Consider the following 15,516-nt stretch of genomic DNA (forward strand, 5'->3'; position numbering starts at 1 on the left):
ATGGCACAGGAATGACAAAGAGCTCTCAGGCCTGTACTACCTTGCTGGTGAGGAAGGGGAAATCGATAATTTTGGCAGGAATCAAAAGTTGGACTAATGAGAGTTGATGCACCCACAATGTCTGCCCAACAGAAAAGAAGATCAGCCACTTGGAAATCTAGTTGGTTTGCTTCTGGTGTTAATGCATTTTAAGTTGCACTCAATGGATGAAAGTAATAATAAAGAAGTTCTTCTTTTTACAATTAAATTCTCCAGTTACATCTTTATTAGTCTTCGTTTATTTTTTCAGAGCAGAAAGTAAAAAAATTAGTATTATTTTCTATTGCTGTCCTAAATGGAATGCCATGGCTAAAAATTAGTGGTGTTCACATGCTGAGACAGATGGGCTTCCAGCTGACTCTTTGAAAAATAATAATTTTGCTTTAATGATTTTAATTTGGTAAGACTTATCTGTTAATTTGTATTACTTATGACACAAGACTTATAATGACCTTGTTTTAAGGAGTGTTACCTGATTCAGAAGTTGAGATTGTTATAACTGAAATAATTTTGATGGCTAACAGATACAAAAATGCAAATTTTAATGAAAAATGGTATTTTAAAGTAAAGCTTATGCTGTTTATCATACATACTTCATAGTATATTGTTTCTCAGTTTATTCATTGAAAAATTCATCTATGCTGTTACAAAAATTCAGTCAAAAATCCTACTTAATATCAGACTCATAACCACTGATGATCTTGGTTTAGTGTAGAAGAAAATACCCTAAATCAAAGGGCAAAAGCCCTGTTTATTTCTTCCAAGAAAGTTTTTTTCTGTATTAATCTAAGGAACAGAAAATCCAAACCAAAACCTCAAACGAACAAGCCCCATCCAACCTATGGGGCCATTCCTTCTTCTTGAAGGTCAATTCTTAGCAGTTTAAAAATAAAACTTCATGACAGTAATTCCAGCAACAGTACAGTACAAGTTTAAAAATTTTAGAATTTTAACTGTGTGTTTTGATAGGTGTTCATGAGAAGCAAGAAATTAAGAAAAAGAAAAATGAGAAAGGATCTATCAGTGCAACGCACGTGCCGGCCATGCCAGCTTCCAAACCTTCTGCTGATCAGATAAGACAGAGTGTCAAGCAGTCTCTTAAGGAAATTCTCATGAAAAGGTAAAAATATATTAATAAATTAAATTATTAATTTTTGCTTGCAAATATTTTCATTTGAAAGGCAGAGGAAAAAAGTATTATTGATTTGGAGGCATTTGGTAATTTTTACCATTGTGTTTTCTCGCAGATTGACAGACTCCACTTTGAAGATTCCTGAGGAGAGAGCAGCAAAGGTTGCCACAAGGATTGAAAGAGAGCTGTTTTCTTTCTTTCGGGACACTGACGCAAAGTATAAGAACAAATACAGAAGTTTAATGTTTAATCTCAAAGATCCTAAAAATAACGTAAGTTTTATTTTTCTGTTGTGCTTTACAGAAATCGTTTATTTTCTGTAGATTAAAGGAACCATCTTCTCTGTAGATATGTTATTAATCCTGCTGCAATTTAACTGTTTGGGGTTTTTTTATTTCTTTGATGTTTGTTCTTTGGGCACCCAGTGTCCTCTTCCTCATCATTGATTCTTCAAGTTTTTGCTCTCAATGTACATTTTATTGTTGGATTTCAAAGTGTAGTGTATATAGCTTGCCTAGTTTGTGTTTATTTTTGCCACTGATCTGTTACTTGGGTGATCCTGTTTCTCCGTAACTGTTTGCTATTTACAGCACTTGGTGGTTTTATGTCAAAGATCTTGTCTCACCATGCTTTTTTCATACCTATATTTCTCAAGCTTGGTCTTCACTGTCTTTTCTGCTTTCTATGAGCCCATTAGTCAACATCATACCTCCTCAACTTCTATCCTTTTTATCAGTTATTCTGATGAAGTTGCTTTGTTTATAGTATTTTGCCATTAAAATTAGGCAACTGTAAATTACATGAATAGGCTAACTTCTGTATAACTTCTATCTAACAGCTAATTTCTGGCTTCTTGTTGCTCGTACTATTAAATCAGTTGCTTTTCTTTCTTTTACCCTAGGACTTCATTCAGTCAAGAAGCACAGACATCGTCTTTGATACTGTCTTCTCTTTGTTGTGTAATACAGAGGATTAGCACCTCTTAAACTAAAATGTCTGAGTTACTGCTGCAGTGGGCATAAAATCACTTTCTCTTTCGAAACAACAATTATACATCTGATCATTAAGGGTGTATAAGATACAGTGATAAGTAGAATAAATGGAGCTCTGGAATTAACCTTTTTATGTTATAAAACCAGTTCCTGCAGTGGAAGATAATTGCAAAACCATGTGATCCATATAGCTGTACAGAGAGTGTTTTATGTTGCTTCTCTGATGTATTTCCAGTTACAAGCTGTTTTTGTCTTGATGACAATAGTTACTTTTCTTTTTTCTTCTAGATATTATTTAAGAAAGTACTAAAAGGAGAGGTTACTCCAGACCATCTGATAAAAATGAGCCCAGAAGAACTGGCTTCCAAAGAACTGGCTGCCTGGAGACAGAGAGAAAACAGACATGTGAGATTTGCATCTTATGTTGTTTATTTGACAAGCTATGCATGTGTAACTTCTGTCTGCAGGTTAAGTGTATGGAGAAAAAACAGAATGCAAGTTGTACAAAGTAACTCTGAGAAAGCAGGTGGATCTCTATAATTTCTTCAGTATTCAAAACCCAAAGAGGTTGTTAGGACAGAAATGAAAGAAGTGTAGTCAATTTCTGAAACGGGGAAACCATGCTTTTTCCTGTGCTGTGCAACTGTGTTGCTGCTTGCTTGCTCTTTTTTCTATCTCAAGAATGAAGGCTTCTTTGTTCTTGTTTTCCACAAGATTTTTAAGCTCTTGCTGGAACTTTATACCCATTTTTTAACATGGAGAGAGATCTCTTTGGGCAAACCAAACCAAACTGGTGTTGTTTCTAACTTACTGATGGAGCATGACAAATCACTCACCAAAAAGTAAACTTGAACCTGAAAACCTGATCTGCCAGACTGAAAAGCAGGCTAAAGGGAAAACAGAAAAAAAAAACAAACCAAAAAAATCCCCACCTAGCAAAAAAACCAAGAAAGTGTAGAAAGGTTATTACTTTGAGCATGACTTTCCTTGAAACAGAAAGTTACACTATATTTATACTATGGTGACAATTTAGAAGAAGAAGGAGGAGTATGAGAAACTGCTATTTTTATAGAAAATGCCTTTTTCTTAAATAGGCTTGTTTATTAGGCATTTGGTTCAATGATAACTGCAGGTGCTTGGAAATGGCCATTAAAATTTTTCTAGTTTACAGAATCTGAATTTATGTTGGCAGAATGTTTGATATTTATGTGCCACATATTAGAACCTAAAAGTGTGATATTTGAACAGTGCTAAATGGTATGCATTTTATGTTTGGGGTTTATGATACTAGCTAGTGTGAGTTTTATCAGATGATTTCTGATAAAAAATTGAGTAGGTGGTGTAACACAGAATAGATGTAAATTCACCCTCGTGCATTCTGTGTGCTGAGAATGAATATTGAGTGATAACTGATCCAGTACAGTGGAATGCTGTTTTAGGGACTGCAATGTGCATCGCAATAGTAATTATTCCTATGTTTTTTTCTTTCCTTTTCATTTTGTGACTAGACCTGTTCATGAATCATGGCAATTTTCTTTTAGTTTCTATGCAAGAACAGTTGTCGAATAATTCTATTATATCAAAGTTGATTCGACAGCCTATAAAGACATGAAAAGTTTTATTCTGTAGCTATCCAAAGCCCATCTTTATTAATGCATCTTCTTTACATTTGTTTTTATAAGCTCAGTGAAATACTGAAAACAGACCATGCAAATCAGACTATGCTGTGAGAAACAGCTCCAAATGTGTGTGCTGCTCAAAAAATTCTGAAGAGTCCTAATTATTTCAGAGAAATAACTCAAAATTTCTAGAACTTGAAATGGGATACAGCATTTAAAATAAATAGCAATGTATCATTTGACTATATTTTCATTTTCCTGTTTAAGCAAAACAGTGAGACTGCTACTTACAACTTTGTTTTTTTTAAATTTCCCAGGGTTTCCAAAAGTACCTATGGGTATTTGGCAGGCAGATAAAGCAATCATGGAATCCTTGTTTCCTTAATAAACCAGGCTTAAAATATTTGGTACAGCTAACACTTCCTGGTTGAAGAAGTGAAAATATGCTTTAAGAAGCAATATTAGAAATAATAGTTTATATTTTATTTTACTGCAACAGAGCAAAGCAGCAGTGCAGATCGGAGTTAGCATATCCATTACTTTTAACACTGTTTACATGATTTTTTATTGGAGGCAGAGCATTAGGTTTATGTACTAAAAAACAAGCTCTTGAAAAAATGCTACAAATCTGTCTGTATTTATATCATACATTATCCGTATTATTATGGGAAAAGAATTGGTGCATTTTAATTTACTTTTGAAGATTTGTGTTATAATTTATTTAAATACATGCCTGTAGGAGAAGTTAGATGGGCTGCTTGAATATTTGCTTTATGAAAGTACTTGACATTTACAAAATAAGAACGTATTATTTTTTCTCCAGAGGATTTCCTAATTGCAATCCTGTTTATCTCTTGTATATGTGGATTTTCAACTTCTACGGTATGGGAATAACTACATGTAACTTTCTGTTTTTGCAGACAATTGAAATGATTGAGAAAGAACAGAGGGAAGTTGAAAGAAGACCTATCACAAAAATTACTCACAAAGGAGAAATAGAAATTGAAAGTGAAACACCGTTGAAAGAACAAGAGGAAGTAATGGAAATTCAGGTAGAAAAAAAGCGTGGTACCACAGTGTATTTAGTTCATAGACAATATGGTTGTGAAGTGTTTTGTTTATGATTTTATTGTTCAGATCTGTAATTATATGTTAGATCTGTTTTGAGTTTAATTTTTCTTTTATGCTTACTGACTTCTGGATTTGGTCGATTTGTTGAGTTTTTTCCTTCTACATTGTGACTGTATAATGAATTCTGGCAATAGTAGAAAATAGAAAGTATAAATTAGAAAATATTCTAAGTGTTACCTAAAGATATTTGAGAATACCAGGAAATTCTTCTAATGCGTTTATAGATTTATGGCAGTATTTTAGGCTATACGGCTGAAGGGAAGAGCTTTATATCTGAAGGGGAGAAAACACTATAAAACATTTAAGCAATATGAACGATAATATTAGAGATATTAATAGAGGGAACTAAAAAAGGCTAACTGAAAGGTATTTCACTTTTCTTAGGAATCTAATGTGAAGTCGTTTGAGAAGTCAGATGAAGCTGAAAAGGATAAAGAAATAAATGAATCTGCATCTCCGGACACCACAAGTCAACATAAAAATCATCTCTTCGATCTTAACTGCAAAATTTGCATAGGTAATTTGGAAAAGCACACGAAAATAAACATATCATGCCTCTATAATAATTTTCAGTCATAAATCTCAGTATACCTCAATAATGTAAATAAATGTTTTTAAACCAGTTTACTGATAAAGTTGTGGAAGCAGTTGGTTACTTCATAATGTACAAAAGAGACAGTATTAAAGTTATAGGCTATTGGCATAAACTTGTATTCTTTTTTAAAAAAGAAAGACTTAAGAGAAAGAAATCCCTGTAGTGGATGTGCATATAACTGTTGATTCCTCATTTCCTTATTCCCTACCAATACAGTGCCAATATTTATGTATAGTGCTGTGTATATTTATACCATGTATAAATAGGTATAAAATATGTTAATTCCTTATCCTATCCCACTTCAGTTGGCAGTATGTAGTGTTTTTGATGTGTCTTCCATGTGTTCAGAGGAAGTCCTCCTTTTGTTTTTTAATAAAAAATAAAGCCCATTGCAATTCCTTCTCTGCAGGCCGAATGGCACCACCTACTGATGATCTTTCTGCGAAAAAGGTGAAAGTGTCTGTTGGAGTTGCACGCAAACAATCAGACAATGAAGCAGAGAGCATTGCAGATGCCCTTTCCTCAACATCAAGTATTTTAGCCTCAGAATTACTGGAAGATGATAAGCAAGACTCATCAAAATCATTGACACCTCTCCCAAAGTAATACAAGCTGTAGAAACAGTATTTTTAAATGCAAGACATTATTAATCTTGTTAAGCTATTATGTCTAAAGCTATTTTTTTAATTGCATTTCATTAATCCTTTTGTGTGCTTGGAGTTACACACATCTTAAGTGCATTTATATAAATAATACTACTATATTGTTGTGATTGCCAGCTTCTAATTATAATGTTTTCTTCTAAGGAAAAGTAAACTGTGTTTTCTGGTGCAACAAGAAAATTCAAATTTAAAGAATTCAGATCATAAGAAATCAGGATGTGGATTTTATATTGTATTTTGCTATTAAGGACTGTAGTATGTACAGTGCTGCATTTGAATGAAAGTGTGTGTCTTTGTGTATGTGTATTTATAAAGCAATGGAATTTGCGATTGCTCTAAACAGAGCATATGCACTGAGAAATCATGCAAGTTTCAAATCCCAGAGCAGTGCTTTTCTGGAAATTACAGGTAGCAGCAGTTTGTTTGATGTTTTTCTATAATTGCTCTCAGCTCCCTCTTCATTTTCTTCCACACTGCTACTCTACTAAAGAGGAAATTGCAGGTTATGAAGCTGTTTGTTTCTGGTTTCAGGGAGGATTTTCTAGAAAAACAACTCCCAGTTATTTAGAATTGACTGTAGTTCATGCTGAAATGTTGCCTTTATCAGGACACTGTGATCGTTTACCAAGGACAATGGACTTCACTTTGAGCCTGCAGTAAGCTATTCAAAAACCAGTTTCTTGTGTAGACAGAAGTAAACATAGGTTACTGTGTTACTGTAAGAGCACAGCATCTGGTACTACTGGGCATCCAGCTTAAAACTGTTAGTAGCATGCCTAAAATATTTTGATATCAACATGTTTGGATATGTTGAAATGTGTAATCTTTTCCTTAAGGAAACCCTCAGGTTGAGAAACACCTTTCTGGGAAATTATTTGTCTTCCCATTTATTTTTTTGCAGCTGCTTTGTTGACAAAACTGAGGCTTTTTTTTGAAGGGAGGAAAGACAGTTTTGTGCAGGTGGAATTGGGAGGAGGCACTCACAGAAGCTGTGGAAGTGGTGCATGGGTGAGAAGAGATTAGGAGTCAGCCTATGTGGCAAGGAGGGCATAGGCTTTCAGGTGGTGGATAGACAGTGTTGCAACAAAGTGTAGGAGTAAGGAAAGCAGGATAGACCAGCAGGCAATTTGTTGTTTTCATTCCTCCCTGTGGCAGGGAAAGGTCTCACTGGCTCTGCAGCACCTGTATGTGTTTGTGTCCCCTTCAGTAGCGTTTAATAACTCTTGAACTAAATAACTTCTCTGTTTTTAAAAGATACAGTAGTGAACTAATGTGCTGCTTATCTGCTTTTCCTTCCTGTGCCATATATGATGGAAACCTGGTTATCTGCCTATCTCTTTTTTCATGATCCTCAAGTATGCTTAATTGAAAAAGAAAATTCTTAGTAACACTTCGGTTTTTTATATAAAGAAAAATTATGATTTACATTATCTTGTGTGATTTATCATGTTGTAAATAAAATGGTTTTTTGTCCTTTTTTTAGGTCAGAAACCCCTGGTACTGTGGAATGTGAAAGTCTGTTTCTGGCACGCCTGAATTTCATCTGGAAGGGTTTTATCAATATGCCTTCAGTGGCAAAGTTTGTTATTAAGGCTTATCCAGTTTCTGGCTCTTTTGAATATTTAACAGAGGTATTTATATTTACTGTAAAAAATTAACAGTTCATGTATTAACTTTAGCAGCTTGTTTACTTTGTAGGCTAATAATAGTATACTGATGAAGGCAGTGAAGCATTATCAGTGTACTGAGTAAAGTATTTGTGGGAGGGCGTAGATTAAGGTCTGTATTTTTAAGTAAAGTATTATTCAGTATTGTCCCTACGATTTATCTTATCTACAACAAAAATCTGTGTAATGGGATTTATTTTTTTGCCTGTCTAGTGGCAATTCTGGTCCTAAATGTCCATTGACAGACTAAATGGTTCTTAAAAAAGAAAGTTTCTAGAATATTCTTTTCAGTATCTGAGAGGCAGGAAAAGTATGCAACTGCTTATAATAGTTGTCTTCATGTCATAAAATAAAGATCTGAGAGCCCATAAGATTCAGTGTTATTTCTTGCCAGTTACACAGGAAGCATCAGCTTTTAATTAAAAGGACTTAGGTCTTCAATTAATCAGATTGTCTTTACTTTGCTGAAAATCTTCAGGGAGTGCAAGGCATGCAGTAATCCTTAATACTAAAAGATTGTTTTACGAGTATGATCTTTTCAAAACTCTTCTGCTTTATTTCAAAAATCTTTTTTCTTAGGTAATTTTGAATGATTCTAATAGTCTATGTTGCTTGTGAACAGTGAACTCAGTAGTATCCAAGAACAAATTTACACCTGTACATACATACATTTGTAGGTTATGTTTTTCCCTCACGATTAAGACTGTGAAAGGCTATTCTGTACATAGGTGTGGAGCTCTTATTGCAGTTTGATCTTACAGATAGGTTCAGTGTTTCTAGAACACAGTATAGTTCTGTTTGTGGTTAATGTTGCTGAAAAGGATAGTTAAAAAAAGATAACTAATTTAGTACACATAATCGACTTTACACTGAGAATATTAATTTAAATATCCAAAGTTTAATTAATTTGTTTCTACTGTTGTAACTTCTATTGATATTTTTAAATTTAATTTAATGACTAAAAGAACCCAAATATGCTTTAAATGTAGGAAACAGGTACTGGGTGAAGAATTTAGCACAATATTTATGTTGCATTCAGATTTCTGTTTTCCTTTCTCATAGGATTTACCTGATAGTATTCAAGTAGGTGGAAGGATATCTCCTCACACTGTCTGGGACTATGTAGAAAAAATCAAAGCTTCAGGGACCAAGGTAAAAATTTTACATTATAAAGACTTGCTGTTTAATGCACATCTGAATCATTCCAAAGATATGTGTCTTTTTTTTCTCTCTGAATCATTGGTGAAATTATCTGATGATTATGTTGAATGGGATGAGTGGCAGATGCTGGTGTTTATTTTCTTCCTATCTAATCACAACCTCTGATTTGCTTTTTGACAATTTCTGTATTCATTTGATGCGGTAGCTCTCATGAAGGCCACTTCACTTGTCTCAAGTGTTACCCTTTCATTTTGGTACTGTTACAGTGTGCAAAAGCATCTCGGTGGCTCTCTGCTTGACTTGTCCTGCCGTGTGCCGGTTGTCCTTGTGCTTCCCAAAACTAGATAGTCTTTTCCAGATCCTGTCTCACAAATCCTGAATAGAAAGGAATAGCCATTTCCCTTGGCCTGCTGACTGCTTCAAATCTGGCTCCCAGGATGCAGTTGGCCTTCTTGCCATGGACGTGTTGCTGGTTCATATTTAGCTTGCCACTGGGACCCCCGCATCATTTTATGCCAAGCTGTTTTCCAGCCAGTCAGTCCCCCATCCTGTCCTGGTGCATGGGGTCACTCCCACTCAAAGTGCAAGATTTTGCATTTTGCCTTTTCTGACATTGACAAAGGTCAGCCTGTTTTTTCAGCCTGCTGAGATCCCTCTGGATGGCTGCCAGCCCTTTGCCATGTCAACCACTGCCGCTGCTAAGATGCCATCTCAGTTTTGCAGGGGGTCTTCTGTCCAGTCATCCAGATCATTCATTAAGCCATTGAACAGCGTCAGCTCCAGCATCAACTCCTGAGCTGGGCTTTGGCCATAATTCTGGGATCTGAATACTGGTCTTTGCCTAGTATTAATGGATGTCTTGGACCCAACAGACTACAAAATACAGCTTTCTAGTGATATTAAGGGTGAGAAGTGGAATAATTAATTGGAAGCTGGCATGCTTCCCTAAAACTTGGTATTTAGCTGACTAATAAAATATTGGGTCTTTTGTCATGCACTTGAATTAATTTTTTTTATTGTAAATGTGTTCTATTTGTTTTACCTAGTTCTTCTGAATTGGTTTTTGCCATATTTCTGTTCCTTCTGTCTCTTCTGTTGTTCTCTGCCTTCCTGAGGAGGCTTTTTCTCCTCTGATCTGTGCTTTAAAATAAAGAGCAGTCAGTAAAACAATTAACATTTCACAGGAGAATGTCCTTGACCATCTTTTTCTCTATCTTCTTGTAAACAGGAGATCTGTGTTGTTCGCTTTACCCCAGTAACTGAAGAGGATCAGATCTCCTATGCGTTGTTGTTTGCCTATTTCAGCAGCAGAAAACGTTACGGTGTAGCAGCCAATAACATGAAGCAAGTGAAAGATTTGTACCTCATCCCTCTAGGTTCCTCAGATAAAGTTCCTCATCACCTTGTGCCTTTTGATGGGCCTGGTAAGTACTGCTTGGAATTTGGAACTTTGTTATCATAACACTACTTAAAGAAGTTTGGAACAGAAATATAAGAGGAAATTAAATTGAAAAATGCTAACTATTTTGTTCAAACATGTAGTTGATTTTCCACAGTATTATATTAGTTTCCTTGAAAATACATTAATTTCCCCTTGTTAGATTATTCTGATACTTTAAAGAATTAATGTTGAAAAAATTACTATGTATAATTCTGCTTCATGTCTACTGCCTTCTTTCTCAAACCCAGGTGGCTTCATAGATTTCAATGTCAGTAAACTCAAGTCACACAAGTGGACTATCATAGTAGTCATACTGGGTTCCAAATTGATACTCTTACTTTAAAATAGTATTTTCATTATTTTAAATGCTTAAAGCATAGATGGTCAAGGAAGAAAGGGTCCTAAAATGGCCCTCAGCTGTTCTGCTTCCACCGGAGTTATTTTGTGTAAGTTTATCTTGGTTATAAAAAGTTGTGGATGATCTCCCTCTTTGAGATAGGCAGGGCCAATATCAAGAGAGAATGAGCTGCAACTCAAAATTTTACAGAGCAAAATACATAGTGAAGGGATAGATAATAGTATACCTGGAAACACAGTGCCTTTCCTGGAATGAGGGAAGCATTTTGGAAGTCCTTGAAGAGGTGTGTCTAACTCGAATTGATGGGGAAACTTTGTGTTCACTTTTTTTTATATCTTGTGCTTTGCTATCACTGTTACCAGACTGTAACTGTGTTAGACTGACACAATATTTAACTTCTGTGTTGTCTCTGATGAGACTAGATGTCCTATGCAACTGTCTTGTATTCTCTATTTAGAGGTTATAGTGGGCAGTATAGTATTTAAAACAATTTTAATTTGCAAAGTTTGAAGTAATAATTTTGGAAATACATTTTTATTATTTTAAGTATTGTTTGTTTAACAATGAAAATTTCAAATGTTAATATTTTTATATATTGTGACAGTATGGGGGTTATTTTTTGTGAAATGATTGCCTTAATTTGAATATAAAGAGATGATAAATTGCTGTTACAATTTTGTACAGGGATTGAAATACATCGACCAAATTTATTACTGGGATTGATAATTCGCCAGAAAATGAAGAGGCAGATCACTGCTGTTTCAAGTGTTACTAGTAGTCTTGCGGATGAAGCTGCTGAAAGTACCTTGAGTAGCGTGCCACCAGAGAAGAAAAGCAAGCCAAGTAAACCTGAAGTGTCTCATCATGAATTGGCACTAGAAGAAGAGGAGAATAATTTCTTTAATTCCTTCACAACTGTGCTGCATAAGCAGAGAAATAAACCTCAGCAGTCTAATACAGAAGAAGTTCCAGCAGTTGTTGAACCATTGGTGGAAAGTACCAAACATGAACCACCCAAGCCTCTCAGGTTTCTTCCTGGAGTCCTGGTTGGGTGGGAAAATCAGCCTTCTACTCTGGAACTAGCAAATAAACCACTGCCAGTGGATGATATTCTTCAAAGCCTGTTGGGTACTACAGGGCAGGTATATGAACACAGCAAGTCAGAAGCCGGTCCTAGTGAAGACATACCATTATTAAATGAACAGGCAGCCGTGAAAGAAGAAAACATGGATGTTGCTAATCTAACTACTGAAGTTAGTGAAGCAAAGACTGGTTTGGATGATGTTCAAGAATCCACTAACACTGCTGTAACTGTGGATGCAACAGCTGTAGGGACCTCAAGTTCTGCAAGAAGTGCTGGCTCTTTGATAGGGTTGAGTCTTAAGGGAAAACCTCCGGATGTCTCCACAGAAGCATTTTTAGCAAATTTATCTGCTCAGTCACAAAATAAAGAAACTGAAGAAAGTAAAGAAAACGACCCAAAGCGGCAGTTACCAGACAAGGATTGTGTTCCACAGGAAGTTAGAAGGAGCACAAATGCCAGCTTTACTTCCTCATCAAATGCAGGAAAAAAATCCAGTGAGAACAATGTTAATGTAGGTTCTGCCGAAGGTACCACTGCTAATACCTCTAAATCACCTCCATTTATTAATCTTAAAAGAGACCCACGACAGGCAGCTGGACGAAGCCAGCAGACTAATACTTCAGAAAACAAGGATGGAGATGCTAGCAGAAGTGAAGACCGACAGAATTCTTCAGGAAATGATCAAACAGAACCAGAGAATAAACAGTCTTCTGGAGAAGTGGGCTTAAACCTGTATCAAAGTGATGCACAGACCAGTGAGACGCAGTACAGCTCAGCTGCAGCTAAAGCAGATAACACAGTTGCATCACAAGAGGAAGATAACAAACACTCACAGGAAGACGCACTGATGCAAAACATTGAAACAGTGAACTCATTTAGAAGAGGACCAGCAGCAACTTCATCTCATTTTGAAACCGAAAATTCTTCTCGTTCTGAATTTATTTCCAAAGCCCCAGCCTCTATTGCAAGTGGCAGCTTCTCATCTGCTGGACCTCCGCAGCAGAACTTTCAGCATGCTAAGTCTAATCCACCTGGATTTCAGTTTCAGGCTCCTGCACCTCATAACTTCCCTCCACCAAACAACCCTATGTTTGGATTTCCTTCTCATTTACCACCTCCGCTTCCTCCTCCTCCTGGCTTTGGTTTTCCTCAAAATCCAATGATGCCATGGCCACCAGTAGCTCATTTATCAGGTCAGCCACCCCATTATGCTGGACCCATGACACAAGGGCTACCAGTGGCTCACAAACAATCAAGATTTTTGGGACCAGAAAATTTTTTTCAGACTAAAGACAATAGGAGACCAGAAAGACGCCACAGCGATCCTTGGGGCAGAGAAGAACAGCATTTGGAGAGAGGGTTCAGTAGAGCAAAAAGTGATCGACAGAGACTTTACAGTGAAACCCATCACCAAAAAAAAGACAAACATGAAAAAGAGTGGAGCAATGAAAAATACTGGGAGCAAGATTCTGAAAGAAATAGACGGAGAGACAGAAACCAGGAAAAAGAGAGAGAGAGGAAGAGTAGAGAGGAAGGACAGAGAGAAAAAGAAAGAGTGCGATCTCCACATAGTGATAGGGCTGCTGATGGCAAAAGCCCCCGAGAAACTAGAAATCCAGAAAAAAAGACAGAGAAGCCTAAAAGTGAAGATCAGGCCAATGAAAAAGATAAGGAGAGGGAGAAAAGCAAAGAGAAGCATAGAGAACGAGAAAGTGAAAAGAACAGAGAGAGACATAGGGACCACAGTGACAGAACTAAAAGCAAAAGGTAAAAAGATGCAGGCAGTCTTTTAAAATCCTATTTAAATAAACTGTTAGAGTAATGTCGTAAAACTTTGTATAAAAAGAAAAGCCTGCTAGGATTGTGCCATCTTTTTTATTCCATGTTGGTGTTTTGCGGAAACAAGTCTGTGTTTTGGTACCGCTTAATGTACCAATACTCATCCTTTTTTTTTCATTATACCAACTGTCACTAGAAGTAGTTCAATATTTTTAAAAATTTTACATTGGTGTATATTCAAAATTTTAAAGATTTCTTTTATTAATATGCAATAAAGGCTTAGGAATTTTCTTAGCTGAAGGAGTTTGCTTTAGTCAAGTCTGCAATATAGTTGCTGCCTTTGGTAATTTGTGCTCTCTTCTGTTTTAAGATGCTCTGATAATTTTAAAGATGATTTTCATACAATAACCTTCTTTTTAAATTGCACTGTTTTTAAAGACTGTAGCAAAGCCTCAGAATCCACGTTACAACAAAACATATTCTTGGTGGTGTGAAGTTGTTTGTTTTTTGTTTTCTTCTTTTTTTAAATTATTCAGTAGCACAATAAAAAAATTCAATTGTATTTCATTAGTTTTCAAGTATTTCCTAAGCATCTGAAGCAGTTTGTGACCAGAAATTGGAAGGCTGAGCTGCTCAAATGTTACTGCTTTAAACTGCACTTGTTTTAATAAGAAAGCATTTTTAACCTAAATTCTTGAAAATAAGATTTGTAGTAGTAAGTTCATTTCTCCCGCCATTTTCCATGCTTCAAAGACTTGAATACCTAAGCTTGTACATTATTTTGTGTTTTGCTATCCTTTTTACTGTAAAATGTAAATATTTTAAGGGATATTTTGATTCTAAAATGATAAAACTTTCTCACATACTGTGTGTGTTTGATTTCATAGGCGTGAAACTAGGCTAAATGAATACAGAAAGCTGAGTCACTTAATGCCACATTTGTTGTACACTTCATGACTTGGTTTGTTTGGGGTTTTGGAGAACAAAGAGCAGGGGAAAGGGGCAGAAGTCTTTGGTACTTGATACTTTATGCTGACTACCACGATGCCAAACAATGCAAACGTGAAAACAAACTCAAATCACCTACTCTTCTTAAAATACACTGGGCATCTTGTTGAGTCTGTCAGAAACAACAAAAATATTCCACCATATAAAGAATAACTGAGATTTACTGGTTTTCAGCATTTTATTTTTCGCTTTGAGTACATGACCTTTTACTATGCTGCTGACATCACATTTTTCACTTTGCTGTAGAAAAACCTCTTCTTTCCAGAAAGGTCTTCCCAGTTTAACAACACCCTAATTATTAGTTGTAATTATGAATGTATTTTAAGGTAAAATTTTACTTGGATACCTTGCAGGTAGCTTCAAGGTCAAATTGATTAAAATTAAAAATCTTGCACAGAATAAAGGAGCTGTTAGGCTTTTATTAAGTGATGGGTTTTAGGCTTATAGTTGAGAAGACTAGTCTAACAAAAATCCTCAGTTTGTTAGTAACTAAAAGCAATGATTAAACATTTTTATAGCATGATAAATTTGTCTTTTCCAAATGAATTCCACGGTCTGTATATCAGTAATGCCATTGAATATATCTGGTAATATTATGCATGTGTTGTGTTGTTTAAATATTTACATGAGAGTTCTGTAGGTGCAGAAGTTCACCTAAGCATTGTTTTTGTTTTCGAAGTAAGTTTTAAATTGGCTGCTCTGCATGTAAAGATTTTCTTTTGACCTGTTCAGAAGTGCTCTGCTCCCGGTCCGCTGGTGATCCACCTCTCACATGCATATCCATCTGTGCTTTGAAAATAAACTGGCAGCAGTGAAAATTGCAACTGCCTGGACAGAAGGGATGGGAA

At 35.7% G+C, this 15,516-nt stretch overlaps 1 protein-coding gene across 7 annotated transcripts in view; it reads left to right on the forward strand.

Moving 5' to 3' along the window:
- Positions 1-14,525, forward strand: part of PHF3 (PHD finger protein 3) — a 47,699-nt gene extending 33,174 nt beyond the window's left edge. For all 7 annotated transcript variants that reach the window (XM_071548508.1, XM_071548509.1, XM_071548505.1 and 4 more), the window contains 10 exons: positions 1,009-1,159; positions 1,287-1,443; positions 2,452-2,568; positions 4,703-4,834; positions 5,298-5,430; positions 5,918-6,110; positions 7,654-7,801; positions 8,900-8,989; positions 10,227-10,422; positions 11,482-14,525. In XM_071548508.1, coding sequence (XP_071404609.1) covers positions 1,009-1,159; positions 1,287-1,443; positions 2,452-2,568; positions 4,703-4,834; positions 5,298-5,430; positions 5,918-6,110; positions 7,654-7,801; positions 8,900-8,989; positions 10,227-10,422; positions 11,482-13,652 — 3,488 coding nt within the window. In that variant the 3' untranslated portion in view covers positions 13,653-14,525. The remainder of the gene's footprint in view (positions 1-1,008; positions 1,160-1,286; positions 1,444-2,451; positions 2,569-4,702; positions 4,835-5,297; positions 5,431-5,917; positions 6,111-7,653; positions 7,802-8,899; positions 8,990-10,226; positions 10,423-11,481) is intronic.
- Positions 14,526-15,516: the final 991 nt, after the last annotated feature.

Source organism: Pithys albifrons, chromosome 2 (assembly GCF_047495875.1).
Source record: "Pithys albifrons albifrons isolate INPA30051 chromosome 2, PitAlb_v1, whole genome shotgun sequence".
Lineage (NCBI taxonomy): Eukaryota > Metazoa > Chordata > Aves > Passeriformes > Thamnophilidae > Pithys > Pithys albifrons.